The 17,748-nt window shown below is 43.3% G+C and overlaps 2 protein-coding genes across 3 annotated transcripts in view; one reads left to right on the top strand and one right to left on the bottom strand.

Annotated features, from left to right (window-relative positions):
* zyg11 (zyg-11 family member, cell cycle regulator) overlaps positions 1 to 15,970 on the top strand; it is a 32,985-nt gene extending 17,015 nt beyond the window's left edge. The window contains exons 12-18 of one of the 2 annotated variants that reach the window (XM_084185978.1): positions 12,499 to 12,660; positions 13,288 to 13,335; positions 13,562 to 13,759; positions 13,869 to 13,921; positions 14,020 to 14,117; positions 14,237 to 14,434; positions 14,535 to 15,970. In XM_084185978.1, the coding sequence (XP_084042104.1) occupies positions 12,499 to 12,660; positions 13,288 to 13,335; positions 13,562 to 13,759; positions 13,869 to 13,921; positions 14,020 to 14,117; positions 14,237 to 14,434; positions 14,535 to 14,551 (774 nt within the window). In that variant the 3' untranslated portion in view covers positions 14,552 to 15,970. The remainder of the gene's footprint in view (positions 1 to 12,498; positions 12,661 to 13,287; positions 13,336 to 13,561; positions 13,760 to 13,868; positions 13,922 to 14,019; positions 14,118 to 14,236; positions 14,435 to 14,534) is intronic. The other variant, XM_084185979.1, reaches the window with a different exon arrangement.
* Positions 15,971 to 16,531: 561 nt separating this feature from the next.
* echdc2 (enoyl CoA hydratase domain containing 2) overlaps positions 16,532 to 17,748 on the bottom strand; it is a 33,340-nt gene continuing 32,123 nt past the window's right edge. Inside the window, exon 10 of the mRNA XM_084185980.1 lies at positions 16,532 to 17,690. Coding sequence (XP_084042106.1) covers positions 17,613 to 17,690 — 78 coding nt within the window. The 3' untranslated portion in view covers positions 16,532 to 17,612. The remainder of the gene's footprint in view (positions 17,691 to 17,748) is intronic.

Genomic DNA, 17,748 nt, shown 5'->3' with positions numbered 1-17,748 from the left:
AAGAGAAAATAACTTATCCTGGCCATAAAAGCTGCCAGAGGACGTGGGGACATTGCTTACATCCGCTATGACAGGCTCATTGTCCACCCTCCCTCCCAAAAGCCTGGAAGGGATGAGAGAGCCAAGCCTATGGGTTCATAGCTTCAACCTCCGCAGCGCACACACACACACTTACTCACACACACACACACACACACCAACTGATTTAATGAACTGCTGATTTTTGTTTTTTTCTCTTGCTTTGTTTGTTCTTTTCCATATTATGGCCACTCTACCATAAAGGCCTGATTGGTGGAGTGCTGCAGAGATGGTTGTCCTTCTGGAAGGTTATTCCATCTCCACAGAGGAACTCTGGAGCTCTGTCAGACTGACCAGCGGGTTCTTGGTCACCTCCCTGACCAAGGCCCTTCTTCCCCAATTGCTCAGTTTGGACGGCGGCCAGCTCTAGGAAGAGTCTTGGTGGTTCCAAACTTCGTCCATTTAAGAATTATGGAGACCACTGTGTTCTTGGGGACCTTCAATACTGCAGAAAGTTTTTGGTACCCTTCCCCAGATCCTTGCCTCGACACAATCCTTTCTCTGAGCTCTCCGGACAATTCCTTCGACCTCATGGCTTGATTTTTGCTCTGATGTTCTCTGTCAACGGTGGGACCTTATATAGACAGGTGTGTGCCTTTCCAAATCATGTCCAATCAATTGAATTTACCACAGGTGGACTCCAATCAAGTTGTAGAAACATGTCAAAGATGATCAATGGAAACACGATGCACCTGAGCTCAATTTCAAGTCGCATAGCAAAGGTTCTGAATACTTATGTCAATAAGGTATTTCTGTTTTTTATTTGTAATAAATGTGCTAACATTTCTAAAAACCTGTTTTCACTTTGTCGTTGTGAGGTATTGTTTGTAGATTGATGAGGATGTTTTTTTATTTAATCAATTTTAGATAAGGCTGTAATGTAACAATGTGGAAGAAGGGAAGGGGTCTGAATTTGATCCGAATGCACTATATTGTTTAGAGAAGAGCTCATGTCAAGTGTTATTGAAGTCCTGTGGTTGCAGATTCACCTGCCTCATCTAAAGCCTAGTCTTTTGGAGTGTTGCTATAGGCCACTAAGTACTAACAGTCAGTATCTTAATAATGTGTGTGAAATGCTTGATAGTGTATGTGATGTAAACAGAGTTCTACTTTCTTGGGGACCTGAATATTGACTTGTTTTCATCAAGCTGTCCCCTCAGGGGGTAGCTTCTCACTGTAACCAGTGCCTGTAATCTGGTTCAGGTTAATAATCAACCTACCAGGGCGTTAACAAACACTACAGGAACAAGATCATCCACATGTATAGATCACATTTTTACTAATACTATAGAACTTTGTTCTAAAGCTGTATCTGTACCCATTGGATGCAGTGATCACAATATAGTGGCTATATCTAGGAGAGGCATAGTTCCAAAAGATGGACCTAGAATAGTGTATAATATTTTGCTGTGACTCATGTGGATGATGTAAAAAATATTTGTTGGTCTGATGTGATTAATAAGGAGCATCCAGATGCTGCACTTCCAATTATTGATGCTGCACTTCCAATTATTGATGAACATGCACCTGTTAAGAAACTGACTGTTAAAACGGTTAAGGCTCCATGGATTGAAGAGGAATTAAATAACTGTATGGTTGAAAGAGTTGGGACAAAAGGAGTGGCTAATAAGTCTGGCTACACATCTGACTGACTGACTTACTGCAAATGGAGAAATGTGACTAAACTCAACAAAAAGAAGAAGAAACTTATGAAGCCAAGATCAATTATATAAAGAATGATGGAAAGATCTTTAAAGTACTTTAAATTAAATTATGGGCAGAAAGAGAAATTCAACTTTCATCAAATCAGATGTCTTATTCATCACAAAACCATTTGATGTTGCCAATTATTTTAATGATTACTTCAATGGCAAAGTGGGAAAACTTAGGCAGGAAATGCCAATGTCGTGGAAATTCTTACACAGGGACACTCAAAGTAAATCTTAAATGAATCATTGTTTGTCAGCGCGCTGGAGAGGTTCCAACAAACTTAATGCACCATAGTGAACGTCTGTCAGAAGCTCCGCCGGGGCAGTCTCAGCAGTTGCCTTATATACGGCTATACACAGACAAGTTATATTTGCATGATTTAGCATAATTAATTAATCATTGCCGGTGGCTCGCACATTTGACTGACCAATACCTCACGAGGCTCTCTCTCTCTCCAAGTTGAGACCTTGAAACTGAGATACCTTGGTTGTTCCCATAGCAATATTATGGGCGTACTGGCAAGTTGAGGATCAGTGATAGTGAGGATTCCTCCATACACGATCAGTCAATCACCTGCATGAATCCATCTAATTGGTTACAAGAAGTAGCATTGATTTTGATACACAAACATAAAATGTCCCTTACATTCCCTCCTCTTATCACTCTGATAATTATCGTAAATGTTTATGTAAGCATTAGATTATAGCTTCTATCAAAGGAGGTTCTATCAAAATATTTATATTAAAGTAAGTGAAATCAACACACAAAACCAGACACTTCATCCCTTCAAACCCTTCACTCTGGGTTTTACAATCTAAAATACACACATACACAAGGGGTCTGTAGACTCAGAGGTGACTAAATCTCTCAATGTTGAACCATTGTTTACATAATTCTTACCACAATCGGGTTGCAGTGACCAACAAGAGGACAACCTACTGTTCTTATTAACACTCCTGTGCTAATGCAGAGGAGGGCCACACTGCACCACCGGAACTGGCGAGGCCCCATCTTCTCCTGGATCAGGAACTCGTCTGCAGTGCGACACGTGGATCCAGGTATCTCTCTCAGCAACCTTCACAGCAGTGGGGGTGGTCAGAAGAACTTGGTATGGCCCTCTCCAACGGGGGTCCGTCCAACTCTTTCTCCTGAAGTCTTTGACCACCACGAAATCACCTGGGCTCAAACAGTGCTCAGCTCCACCTGCCAACTTCGGCAAAGACGCCTTCACTCGAGGAAAGAGAGTCTTAAGAACACTGTTAAGGATGACACAATACTCAACCATGTCTTCCTCCATTCCTTGCAGGGACAACCTGTTCTGGGCGAAGGGTGTATTCGTCATTCGCATGGGACGGCCAGTCAGCACCTTGTGTGGAGAGAGACCAGTGGCTGTATGGGATATGCCTCTCATACTCATCAGTGCCAATGGAAGCACTTTCACCCATGTCAGGCTTGTTTCACCATTCAATTTGACTAATTTAATTTTCAGAGATTGGTTTGCCCTCTCTATCGCCCCCCCCCCCCCCCCAGTTTGAGGATGATGGGCGCAATGTGTTCTCAAATCAATCTGCAAAGCCTTTGACAAGGACTGGACAATCTCATTCACAAAATGTTGACCATTGTCGGAAGAGATTTTTGATGGCAGACCACCTGGGTATGATCTCTCACGAGTGCTTTCGCCACAGAAACCGCTGTGGCTCTCCTGCAAGGGAAAGCTTCAATCCATTTAGAAAACATGTTCCCCTCACAAGGGGTCAACTCAATGAAGTCCATCATTAAGTGCTCAAAAGGTCCTTCAGGCCTTGGATGGGACGCGGGGGATACTGAAATGCCGCGTCCAATATTATTAGTCTTGCAAATCAAACATTTCTTGCAGACATTTTCTGCAAACACAGTAAAACCTACTACCTACCTACCAATATTTATTTACAACAACTTGGCAAGGAAATGGAAAGTACAACAGGGCATGGCTGATCTGCTACACTCATCCAGCCATACACCCGAGGCGTCTTTACGACAGCACCCAGCCCACTTGCATCTCTCTGACTCAACAGCCTGCAAAGCAACGACGTCATCAACAGAGAAAGGGTTGGTGGGAGCTGGAACTGCTGCCATCTGCAGGAGGGGGAAACGAGGAAGCAGCCAATTTAGCTGCACAGTCAGCTTTAAGGTTCCCCAGAGAAATGTTGTCGTTAGAGGAAGAATGTGCTTGACACTTGATTATAGAAACAGAGGAGAGTAGCTGGACAGCCTGTAAGAGAGACGAAACAAGGTTACTGTGTGCAATATGTTTTCCAGACAAGGTAAAAAACCCTCTAACCCTCTTCTTCCACAATGTTCCAAAATCATGCACAACACCGAACGCATATCTTCTGTCAGTGTAAATGTTAACAGAGCTGTCCTTTCCCAAAATACAAGCTCTAGTCAAGCCAAAAAGTTCTGGCGCCTGGGCTGATAAGTGGGAAGGGAGTCGAGCACTCTCCACAGTTTCCAAAACAGTCACAACGGCATAACCAACTAATTGATCCCCTTTTTCATTTCTTTGGGCAGACCCATCTACAAAAAAGTCTGGATTGTCTAACGGGGTTTCTCTCAAGTCTAATCTAGGGCTACAGTCAATTTCAATAGCTACGTCACAGTCATGATCTTCACCGGCATCTGCTGTAGGGAGAAGAGTTGAGGGGTTAAGAATTGTACATCGTTTTCAGAGTAACATGAGACATCATCAACAGAATGTTCTGATAATCTAGTAGTCTCGCAGGCGTCAAATGAGCCGTTCTTGCCTGTGTAATAATTGTGTGCACAGCATAGGGCACATGGACGGTTAGGGAAGACATAGCCACAATATCAGAACATGCCAAAACAGCTTCAGTAGCAGCCGCTACCGATCTCAAACAGGAAACCATTCCCCTGATCACACTATCTAATCGTTTTGAATAATAACCAACAGGTCTACAGTGAGGGGAAAAAAGTATTTATCCCCTGCTGATTTTGTACGTTTGCCCACTAACAAAGACATGATCAGTCTAGAATTGTAATGGTAGGTTTATTTGAACAGTAAGAGACAGAATAACAACAAAAAAATCCAGAAAAACGCATGTCAAAAATGTTATAAATTGATTTGCATTTTAATGAGGGAAATAAGTATTTGACCCCTCTGCAAAACATGACTTAGTACTAGGTGGCAAAACCCTTGTTGGCAATCACAGAGATCAGACGTTTCTTGTAGTTGGCCACCAGGTTTGCACACATCTCAGGAGGGATTTTGTCCCACTCCTCTTTGCAGATAATCTCCAAGTCATTAAGGTTTCGAGCCTGACGTTTGGCAACTCGAACCTTCAGCTCCCTCCACAGATTTCCTATGGGATTAAGGTCAGGACACTGGCTAGGCCACTCCAGGACCTTAATGTGCTTCTTCTTGAGCAACTCCTTTGTTGCCTTGGCCGTGTGTTTTGGGTCATTGTCATGCTGGAATACCCATCCACGACCCATTTTCAATGCCCTGGCTGAGGGAAGGAGGTTCTCACCCAAGATTTGACGGTACATGGCCCTGTCCATCGTCCCTTTGATGCGGTGAAGTTGTCCTGTCCCCTTAGCAGAAAAACACCCCCAAAGCATAATGTTTCCACCTCCATGTTTGACGGTGGGGATGGTGTTCTTGGGGTCATAGGCAGCATTCCTCCTCCTCCAAACACGGCGAGTTGAGTTGATGCCAAAGAGCTCCATTTTGGTTTCATCTGACCACAACACTTTCACCCAGTTCTCCTCTGAATCATTCAGATGTTCATTGGCAAACTTCAGATGGGCCTGTATATGTGCTTTCTTCAGCAGGGGGACCTTGCGGGCACTGCAGGATTTCAGTCCTTCATGGCGTAGTGTGTTACCAATTGTTTTCTTGGTGACTGTGGTCCCAGCTGCCTTGAGATCATTGACAAGATCCTCCCGTGTAGTTCTGGGCTGATTCCTCACCGTTCTCATGATCATTGCAACTCCACAAGGTGAGATCTTGCATGGAGCCCCAGGCCGAGGGAGATTGACAGTTCTTTTGTGTTTCTTCCATTTGCGAATAATCACACCAACTGTTGTCACCTTCTCACCAAGCTGCTTGGCGATGGTCTTGTAGCCCATTCCAGCCTTGTATAGGTCTACAATCTTGTCCCTGACATCCTTGGAGAGCTCTTTGGTCTTGGCCATGGTGGAGAGTTTGGAATCTGATTGATTGATTGCTTCTGTGGACAGGTGTCTTTTATACAGGTAACAAACTGAGATTAGGAGCACTCCCTTTAAGAGTGTGCTCCTAATCTCAGCTCGTTACCTGTATAAAAGACACCTGGGAGCCAGAAATCTTTCTGATTGAGAGGGGGTCAAATACTTATTTCCCTCATTAAAATGCAAATCAATTTATAACATTTTCGACATGCGTTTTTCTGGATTTTTTTGTTGTTATTCTGTCTCTCACTGTTCAAATAAACCTACCATTAAAATTTTAGACTGATAATTTCTTTGTCAGTGGGCAAACGTACAAAATCAGCAGGAGATCTAATACTTTTTTCACTCACTGTAGTCACTCAATTTTTCATCAGTTCCCTGTTTGGTGGAATGGATTTTCTGTCAGTCTGTGTGTTTGGGGAAAGCAGCCTTTATAGCGGTAAAAACTGCATCCAGCTGGTCACCACGATCAGCGACTGGTACATCGCAGTCCCTTCCATTTTAATTTCAAGCAGCGGCGGAGTATTTCTTCAATTTCTCTGGTGGTGGGGTTGTACATGGAGATGATTGCTTTTACCTCTTCCTCAAACCGCACAGCATCCTTTGCTGGGTCAATGACATCGCCCACTATTGCTTTTATTTCGTCACATCCCACGGTTTCTCCATTTCCAACATCCCACCTCCATTGGGGTTTGGGTAGCGTATTATTGGGAACATTCCCTCAAGCTTCTTTTTGGGGGTTTTCTTTTTATCCTTCTTATATTTTCTGCTTTTTCCTTCGTTGCTGTCCTCGCTGCTGCTCCTTTTATCTTTGTGTTGGCTACTTTCTTCTTCACTGATGTCATTCTTCCTGCTTGCACTCCTTAATTTGCCTCTTGTTTCTCTACTTTCTTCTTTTCTCATACGTTTCTCCAGTTATTTTCTGAGCTCTTCTAGCTCCTCTTCTTCACTTCCCTCTCCTCTGTTCCTCTCTGCTCGTTCGCTCTGGTCCTTGTTTTTGCTGTTAGCTTTCTGTCTTCAGTTCCAGCACCTGCAGCTCCTCCAACAGCCCCTAATCCCACAGCTCCTCCACCTGGCACAGGCCCAACCCCAACTGAGTTAGGAGGGGGTGGTCTCTGTCTGCTGGTGGAGGATTCGGCAGTGGCGGAAACAAGGGGGGCCCCATAAAAGGTTTCCCCTCAGAGATAGGCCAGCCAGGCTTCTTCTTTTTCCTTTTTTCACCTTCCTCTTTCTTCTCCGGTTCCACTTGCTTTACCATCAGTCCTCTTACAGCTTTATCTTTTGCAATTTCTGCTTCTCTCTCCCACTTTCTGAAATCGTCCCACTTCACTTTAACTTTCTTGTGTTTTCTTTCTTTACTTTAAAGTAGGTCTCTCACAGACTCCAGTCTTTCTGTGCTCAGTGTCCCATCAACAGGGAAATGTCCATCTGTCCATTTTGTCCAGTCTTCTGTTTGGTTCAATACCCCCCTACCAACAATTTTTGCCATTAGACTACACAGCCCTTTTGGTTCCCAGCACGGATCCTCCATCCTACTCTTACTATTTTCCTTTCCCATACTTAAACCCTTTGTTGAACTCTTTAGAAAAAAACATCCAGCTTAACACGTCATCACACGCTCACACAACTCTGACACCGGGGCTAAACCCCTGTTCAGTTAATTAGTCAAGCACACAATACTCTCATCCACATTCACTTAGTACTATTCCCAAACACACTCAGTAATCTCCCTAATTACTTGTCGTTACCGCCTATGCATACATTTGTATCTTCTGCAGTTCCTCTACAGTCTCCATAGTCGCCATAGTCTCTATAGTCTCTGTGTCTATACTCTCAGTAGTCTATGTAGTCTACAGTATCTAAACTCTCTACAGTATCTATAGTCTCGCTCCCCTATAGTCTGTCTCTCTAGTCAGTAGTTTATGTAGTCATAAATGCTATAGTCTCTATAGACTCTATTGTCTTGCCGCTTCCCATACATACAGAATAGCACATTGTGCACCTTATGCTATTCCCAATGGTTCCCCGACACTTCTCAATGCCTAAAATAACACCTCATGCTATTATCAGTGGTTCTCAGACCACGTAGACACTTCTCATATAAATGCCTACAGACAATTGTCAGTGGGGCCTCTCCTGCCCTCACTCTAGCCTTCTCCTAAGACTAGTTCTAGCCGTCTTCTAAGACTAGTGGTACCCTTCTTGTACATCTTTATGTTCAGTTGTATTGGTTTTATATATTTTTTTCATACAAATTAATTTAAATAGATTTTCTGAAATTCAGTAGACGTGTCCCTCAGAGGTTCGCAGATCAGGTATCTTCCCCCGGGCAGCTCACAGTAGAAGTCTGGTCTGGGCAGATCCTGCCGTCTTTGGTCCCTTGCACGCCTTCACACGGAATGCGCCACTGGTGTTCCCTCGCAGACCTTCACTGGGATGCTCCACAGGTAGAATCACTGATCCGGTTCGTGATGCCAAATTGTCGTCGAAATTCTTACACAGGGACACTCGAAGTCAATCTTAAATTAATCATTGTTTATTGTCAGCGCGCTGGAGAAGTTCCAACAAACTTAATGCACCATAGTGAATGTCGGTCAGAAGCTCCACCGGGGCAGTCTCAGCAGTTGCCTTATATACAGCTATACACGGACAAGTTATATTTGCATGATTTAGCATAAGTAATTCATCATTACCAGTGGCTCACTCATGTGACTGACCAATACCTCACAAGGCTCTCTGTCTCTCTCCAAGTTGAGACCTTGAATTCTGAGATACCTTGGTTGTTCCCATAGCAATATTCTGGGCATACTGCCAAGTTGAGGATCAGTGATAGTGATGATTCCTCCGTACACGATCAGTCAGTCACCTGCATGAACCCATCTAATTGGTTACAAGAAGTAGCATTGATTTTGATACACAAACACACAATTTCCCTTACACCAACAACGAACAGTGAGCATCGTAATCTTGCATTAAAAAAATAATAATAATGAAAGGAAAGCATTGTAAGTTAGAATTTTGTAAAGTTAGTGTGGGAGACTTGGAAAAATTGTTGTTAGCAATCGATAATGACAAACCTCCTGGCATTGACAACTTAGATGGAAAGCTACTGAGGATGGTAGCTGACTCTGTGGCCACACCTATCTGTCATATCTTTAATCTGAGTCTAGAAGAAGGTGTTTGTCCTCAGGCCTGGAGGAAAGCCAAAATAATTCCGCTACCCAAGAGTGGTAAAGTGGCCTTTACTGGTTCTAACAGCAGACCTATCCGCTTGCTGCAAGCTCTTAGCAAACTGTTGGAAAAAATGGTGTTTGACCAAATACAATGCTATTTCTCAGTAAACAAATTGACAACAGACTTTCAGCATGCTTATAGAGAAGGGCACTCAACATATACTGCACTGACACAAATGACTGATGATTGGTTGAAAGAAATTGGTAAAAAGAAGATTGTGGGAACTAGATTGGATTTAGATTTCAGTGCAGCCTTTGATATTATTGACCATAACCTGTTGTTGAGAACTTATGTTTTATGGCTTTTCAACCTCTGCCATATCGTGGATTCAGAGCTATCTATCTAATATGGAAGCTTAATGGAAGCTTCTCTAATGTCAAACATGTAGGATGTAGTGTACCGCAGGGCAGCTCTCTAGGCCCTCTACTCTTTTCTATTTTTACCAATGACCTGCCACTGGCATTAAACAAAGCCTGTGTGTCCATGTATGCTGATGATTCAACCATATAGGTGTCAGCAACCACAGCTAATTAAGTCACTGAAACCCTTAACAAGGAGTTGCAGTCAGTTTTGGAATGGGTAATAAACTGTTCCTGAACATCTCTAAAACTAAATAAAATAAAATCAAATGTTATTTGTCACATGTGCCGAATACAACAGGTTACAGTGAAATGCTTCCTTACAAGCCCGTAACCAACAATGCAGTTTTAAGAAAGAATACCAAAAAAAAATCACACAAAAATACAATATAAAATAATACGAAATTTAAAGTAACAAGTAATTAAAGAGCAGCAAGAGCATTGTATTTGGTACAAATCATTCCCTGAAGCTCTAGACCTCAGCTGAATCTGGTAATGAATGGTGTGGCTGTTGAACAAGTTGAGGAGAGTAAATTGCTTGGTGCTACCTTAGATTGTGAACTGTTGTTGTGGAAATTACAACCAAGGACACCTGAAGTCAAACTTAAATGAATCATTCTTTGTTAACAAGAAGCTGGAGAGGTTCCAACCAACTTAATGCACCATACTACACGTCGGTCGGGAGCTCCCGTTAGTTCTTATTGGGGATTTTTCAATAGAAGCTATATTTTCAATAGAAGATATAAAAATAGGCCATCCATGTTGTTGCCAGGTAACAGTGTGTGTTTATCAAACTAATGGAATGGTGTCTCCTGGGTCATAGTATTGGGGATTTTTCAGTAGACTGTTTCTATCTGACCTGACCTCGGGTCGAATTCCTCGCTCCTCCCTAATCCACGGCTGTCCTGCCTTATCAGTGACTGAAACCAGACTGTTGCCCTTTGCCTCTCTCCTTAGGCATATTCCTGAAACAGAGCCAGGGTTGAACATAGTTCAGACTAAACATGGTTAATCACAGCATGAGGGGCGTTGGGACTGAGTGGTACAGAGGGAGGAGGCTGGTATATGTTTGAGAAATTGATTATGGACCTGCCATGTTTTAAGCCATGTTTAAGTATCGATTGATAGGTTTGGGAATCAATTAGGGGGTCAGAACGGAGCCAGGAAAGGGCTCTGTTATTTTTGCATGACAGGGCTTGGTCCCACCACTATTGTTTCCAGACACGGAACCAGAAGGGAGGGAAGTCAGATACCGCCATTAAGGAAGTGGGCGGAGCGGTCAAGAGGTGAAAACTGGAGACAGTGGTGGAGGAACCAAAGAAGGAGGGATTAAGCTAAAATGTATGTAAAATGAGTATATAAACTAAGAGCTGAGAAGATGGAAAGTTAATGCTCTGCAGACCACCTCGGCTATATTATCTGTAATAAAGTCTATCTTAATTCTACAAAAACTCTTGAAGTACTTTGTGTTTGACTGAGGACAAAGACAATTTTCTACAACATTATCTTATATACTGCTTACACAGTTATATTTACATGATTTACATTATTCATAATTATTTCATCATTAACGTTTGGTTCATGCATATGACTGACCAATAGCTCACAAGGCTTCTTCTTTTTTTTTATGTAACCTTTATTTAACTAGGCAAGTCAGTTAAGAACAAATTCTTATTTACAATGACGGCCTACACCGGCCAAATCCGGACGACACTGGGCCAATTGTGCGCCGCCCTATGGGACTCCCAATCACGGCCGGTTGTGATACAGCCTGGAATCGAACCAGGGGGTCTGTAATGACGCCTCAAGCACTGAGATGCAGTGCCTTAGACCAAGCTGAGACCTTGAAACTGAGACACCCCTTTCGGTCCTCAAAACAATGTTCTGAGTGTACTGCCAAATTGCTAATACTGATAGTGAGGATTCCTCCCAGGCACGATCAACCCAATCAAATTGGTTATTAGAAAAGCACAAACATAAAATTTTCCTTCACACTGTCATGGTCAAAACATATAGATTCAATGGTTGTAAAGATGGGGAGAAGTCTGTCCATAATAATGAGATGCTCTGCTTTTTTGACACCACACTCCAAAAAGCAAGTCCTGCAGGCTCTAGGTTTGTCTTATCTTGATTATTGTCTAGTCATGTGGTTAAGTGCTACAAAGAAAGACCTAGTTAAGCTGCAGCTGGCCCAGAACAGAGCGGCACGTCTTGCTCTTCATTGTAATCAAAGGGCTAATATAAATACTATGCATGCCAGTCTCTCTTGGCTAAGAGTTGAGGAGAGACTGACTGCATCACTTCTTCTTTTCATAAGAAACAATGTGTTGAAAATTCCAAATTGTTCGCATAGTTACACACAGCTCTGACACACACACACACTTACCCCACCAGACATGCCACCAGGGGTCTTTTCACAGTCCCCAAATCCAGAACAATTTGAAGAAAGTGTACAGTATTATATAGAGCCACAATTGCATGGAACTCCCTTCCCTCATATTGATCAAATGAACAGCAAACCTGGTTTAAAAGGACAGATAAAGCAACACCTCATGGCACAACGCCTCTCCCCTATTTGACCTATTGATAAGTAGGCTACGTGTGCTGTTTTTACATTTATGTAGTTCTGACCTTGAGCTGTTCTTGTCGTTTAATGTTCTGTATTATGTCATGTTTTGTGTGTACCCCAGGAAGAGTAGCTGCTGCTTTAGCAACCGCTAATGGGGATCCTAATAAAATACCAAAAAGGGTCAATTGCTGTCTGCAGGGTGTAAAACAATTAATAATAATAATTTTAAAAGACTAATGTTCACCATCTCTATCCCACTTCACACTCTTTCTCTCTACCCCCACCCTCTCTTTCTCTCTCTCTCTCTCGCTGTCTGTGTCTCCCTCCCTCCCTCTGCAGCAGCTTCTCCACATTGTGCGTCAGAAGGCTACTCAGGGCGTGGTGGACGCCACCCTGAAGTTCACACTGAGCGCGCTCTGGAACCTCACTGATGAATCACCAACCACCTGCCGCCATTTTATAGAGAACCAGGGACTGGACCTGTTCATCAAAGTACTGGAGGTAGTACACACACACTCGTGATGCGTGGGTTGACTCATAACCCGCAGTCCCCGCAGTTATATCCGTAGGGTTTAGGGTCATTAAATATTGTGTTGAAGAAGGGCGGGCGGCGGGTTGAATAAAGAGAAAACAACAATACCTTAAAAGATCCATAAATGTATAATTCTTGTGCAATTTGTATCTATCTATAGGCTACTTTGAGGATTTTCTTTCATTATTTTAGGCTAACTGGCAGTACGTAAGCCTTAAATATTTTGTCTTGCCCATTCACCCTCTGAATGGCACACATACACAATCCATGTCTCAATTGTCTCGAGGCTTAAAAATCCTTCTTTAACCTGTCCCCTCCCCTTCATCTACACTGATTGAAGTGGATTTAACAAGTAACATCAATAAGGGATTATAGCTTTCACCTGGTCAGTCTATGTTATGGATATCCTTAATGTTTTGTACGCTCAGTGTATAGTCGGGCGGTTGCGGATGGGTCATTAGCAATTGCGGGTGAAAAAACACACACAGTAACACACTCACAGACCCAAGAGCTGTTTATCTACTAGTTACACTCTCTCTGTCACCCTAAAGTGCAAGCTGACTCATTCATGCCTCTATCTTTCTTTCTCTCTGCAGTCGTTCCCCTCTGAGTCTTCCATCCAACAGAAGGTGTTGGGGCTGCTGGTGAGTCATAGTGAACCCGGGATGAATCAGTGTATTTATTCTAGTGGTCATCCAACCCTGGTAGCCCTAGGTGGCCAGAGTGCATAGGGGGTTGTTTCTGGACAGGGTCGTAGGGAATTCAGCTGAAGCTGTACTGACAAAACCGTTGTTTTAGTGTTTGAATCATCCTGTTTGAAGTGGTGTAGAACAGTGGAGGAGCTGAGTTTGTGGCTCTGTCTCCCCTTAGAATAACATAGCAGAGGTTGGGGAGCTGCATATGGAGCTGATGGTTCAGGGCTTCCTGGATCACATCTGCTCCCTGCTCCACAGCCCTGAGGTGGAGGTGTCCTACTTCGCTGCTGGGATACTGGCCCACCTCACCTCCAGAGGAGAGGCTGCATGGACACTCAGTATCACACTGAGGTCTGACCTGCTAGAACAACTGGTACGTGGGGGGAAGTGTGTGCGTGTTGTCAAAGTGAGTTGTAATGTTATCCCACCTCCTGCATGTGTTCATAAATGTGGCTCATGTTCTGTGTCTCTCTCTCCTCCAGCACTCTACCATCCTGAAGTGGCCTACACCAGCGTGTGAGATGGTGGCCTACAGGTGAGACCCCAGAACACACCTTTATAACCCCATGCACTCGCAGTGTTAATGCTCTCCTCTCTCCTCCACCTCTCATCCCTCTTTCCCCTCCTCTGTAGGTCCTTTAACCCTTTCTTCCCCCTGTTGGAGTGTTTCCACACTCCAGGAGTTCAGCTGTGGGCAGCCTGGGCCATGCAGCATGTCTGCAGCAAGAACGGTGAGACACACACATCTCCCTATCTGCCTGTCTCCAGTTTAGAATGGTGAAACAAACATACACCACTATCTTAAAGTTTATATAATTGATCTGAGGAAAATCTCTCTGAACTCCCACAGCCCCTCGGTACTGCAGTATGCTGTTGGAGGAGGGAGGTCTGCATCAGCTGGAGAAGGTCCAGACACACCCCGACACCCACGCAGACGTCATGCGATTGGCCGAGAGCATTCTGGCGAGCCTGCAGCGCCACCAAGCCCGCACCGGGCAGATCACACACACGCACACCCACTGCCCGCTACAACCCCACACACACAAAGGTGAGACACACACACACACACACACACAAAATGATTTGAAGTGTGTGATTTCAGAACATGTTAAAAGTAATGTTAAAAATGTTCTGTTTTCCTCCTCCAGAGGGTGACAAGCCCTGATCAGAACCTATCCCACCGCTACCGTCAGGACAAGAGGCCATTGAGTGTGTGTGTGTGTGTGTGTGTGTGTGTGTGTGAGGTTGCCCTGTGCGAGCTTGGTGGCGCTGTAACTAGTGTGCATTCATTAGACAGGGGTGAGGACAGACACCATGTCACCCCCCCATCCTGTCTGAAGGTGGCGCTATAAAGTGAATGAGAGAACAGAAACTATGCATTTCTTTGCACACACACCTTGCTATGTTTTCTTGTGTTTGGTAAGCAAAAGTACTATGTGGCTACTTATGTGTGCTACTGAAAAGCAAATTGTGATTCTAAAAAGAAATTGCTGAGAAAATAATGAATTGTTGGTTATAAACCCTAAGGTCGATGTCCGTGCCCCCACGTAAATCAAATTAGCATAAGTAGAAAATCCCCATAAAAATCTGTCAGTTTAAGCTAGAGATATCTATGTTTTGCATTGGATGCGTCTCAATCCACGGCATCCACCTATGTAACACTTCTGCATCTGCGGTGAAAGGTGACAGAGCTAGAGCAGTGTTTGTCAGACCATGAGACATCCCGAAAATCGGTCTTCTCACAAAATCGTCTGTAGCGTCCGAATGGTTTGGCCTACAAAACTATTATGACACCTCTATGGAAAGATGAGACTCTCACGAACACGATGGTGTTCTCTGTTTTGCACTACAACCCCCACAAGCATCTTGGAACAAGTCGGTACAGCCGATCTGCCAACTTCTGTCTGTAGCGTCCGAACAGTTTGGCCTACACACTAATATGACCCATCTGAGTAAAGGTGAGACTCTCACAAACACGTACATGTCGGTTGTTTTGTTCTAGGATGCCCACAGCCTCACAAGACTCGTCTGAAGGTCCCCCGGTACCAGTTTAAAAAATGTATGGAAGTATATATGGAGACTGTTTGGTGACAACAATAAGGGGTTAAATACATGTCACACAAAAAAAATGGTCTACTGATCTTTCTTATATCTCTCAGATATAGGATAGACACTTCAGAACAAACTTCCTTTAGATTTTTTATCTGTTGTTCCATGTAGTGAATCTGTTATTCAATGCGTTTGTATGGGCTAATAGTAGTAAGGCCCCCTCCTCAGTTGTGGGGTTGAGAGAGTCAGCTCCTCTTATTGGCTGATTACCTAATACATGCGCATGACAGTGTGATTTCCCAGCATGCTTGAGTTTGTCTGAATTATGTTTAGATTTTCCCAGATGCTTAGGTCTATTATTTGGACACCAGTGAGTTTGTAGCAGGACATAGTGCGCACTTCTTTTCAGTCTGGTAGTTTAATTGATTCATGTAAATGTATGAATCAATTGTGTGGTCCTCTGTAGCTCAGCTGGTAGAGCACGGCGCTTGTAACGCCAAGGTAGTGGGTTCGATCCCCGGGACCACCCATACACAAAAAAAAAAAAAATGTATGCACGCATGACTGTAAGTCGCTTTGGATAAAAGCGTCTGCTAAATGGCATATTATTATTATATTAATTGAAAGGCCACAGAGTCCACACACCTGGGATCCCAGGTCTGAATCAGTCCCTGATTAGAGGGTTAGGTGATGAAAATCAGCAGTACTGTGGACCTCCAGAATTTGAGTTCTGATTTCTGTTAATAGAAATTCTGTTGGGAAAGTAAATATGGTTTCCCCTGTGGACACAAATGGCAAATATATTGGTCAATATTAAGATAGAATACAACATTATACAGTATGAAGAGTTCTGTATATTTCTGTATGTTGGTAGTGGTTCTGTGTGTGCTTGTGTGCGCTTGTGTGCGTGGATCAGTGTATAGGTGTGTGTGTGTTTGATGCTGGTTGTACTAGTGTCAGTACATTCAGGAGCATGTATGGGGCTGAGTGTGAGGATTCTATTTTGTACATGCTGTATATATCTGGATTGGGGGAGATGAGAAACTACAGTCGTTATAACGATATGTTTAAAGTGTTGCACGGAAACAATATAATACATGTTTTTGATTGGTTTATTTCCAAATGAGGTACTTAATAGAACAAAGAAGTCGAAACTGAGGGGGGAATTCTGCAGCAGAGAGAGTAGCTCAATCCCAAATCGACCCTTAGCCTTTACCCTTTAGGCACTTAATTTAGAAGAATTGAATAGGTGTAAGCAAAATGTCAGTTTCCCCACCTTGCTCTGGATTTTTGCCATATTGCTTAACCCTATACAGTCCTTTCAGATGTACACAAGTGTATAGAAGGCTTCAGTCAATTTGGAATTGTATCTTGATTGCGCTCTCCCATCAGGGCCTTGTTCAGGCACAACGTTGTGGAACATTCTGAATCAGAAATACACTGTGTGTAACACACATGCTTCTGACATGGAGAGTAAAGGAATCATGTCAGCTCTATTCATGGCAATTCTATTTGCAACGTTCTGTACGTTGCACCCTCCTGAGCGTAATCCTGGTTGTGATTATAATGCTATAGGCTACTGCTCCTGTCTCCATTCTCTATGCAACTGAGACTGACGTTACATTACATTGCTGCTGGCAAATCTCAACATGCTTGATTTCAATCAGCCTACGTGCTTGCTGCTTGTATGTGCTTGCTACTGCTGCATGGGTCATACTATCCCTCTATGGCATCAAGGGCAATGTACAGAAGAAACTAAACTGCAAACTAAAGTCAGTATCCTAATCTACATTATACTGACAGAATATGAAATGTGAGTTTTCATCCTCACTGTGATTGAAGCTGTGGGAAAGTTTAGTCTTGTCTGTACATTCCCCTAATGTGACAGTCGGTTTCTTCTTTCAGTATGGGTATTTCATGAAACTGGGTGGATCTAAGGGGAATCTATTTGCATATGTTGCTGCTGAGGGTCATGTTTTCATGTTTCTGAAATAAAGAATGTACACCCCCATCGGCTGTAAACTAGTACTGTATCAGTTTTACTATATACCTTTATCTCAAACACTCATCCATGATCCATCTGCTAAAATATATTACAACTGCAGTTAAAAAAACATTTATTAAAGGAATGAAAATTAGGTTTGTGTACAATCACGCAACAGCAGTCTCCATGTGTGTTACTCTCCAGTGTAGCGTGGGGGTCTCTTCTCTATAAAGGCAGCCATCCCCTCCTGTCTGTCTCTTGTCGGGATCACCTGGAGAGAGCGAGAGAAAGATGATTAACCACTACAGTTTGACCTCAGACAATGCACA

This window comes from Coregonus lavaretus, assembly GCF_964263955.1.
Source record: "Coregonus lavaretus genome assembly, chromosome: 21".
NCBI classification, from domain to species: Eukaryota; Metazoa; Chordata; class Actinopteri; order Salmoniformes; family Salmonidae; genus Coregonus; species Coregonus lavaretus.
Note: the sequence above shows the minus strand (reverse complement) of the source record. Positions and strands in the feature narration are given on the sequence as shown.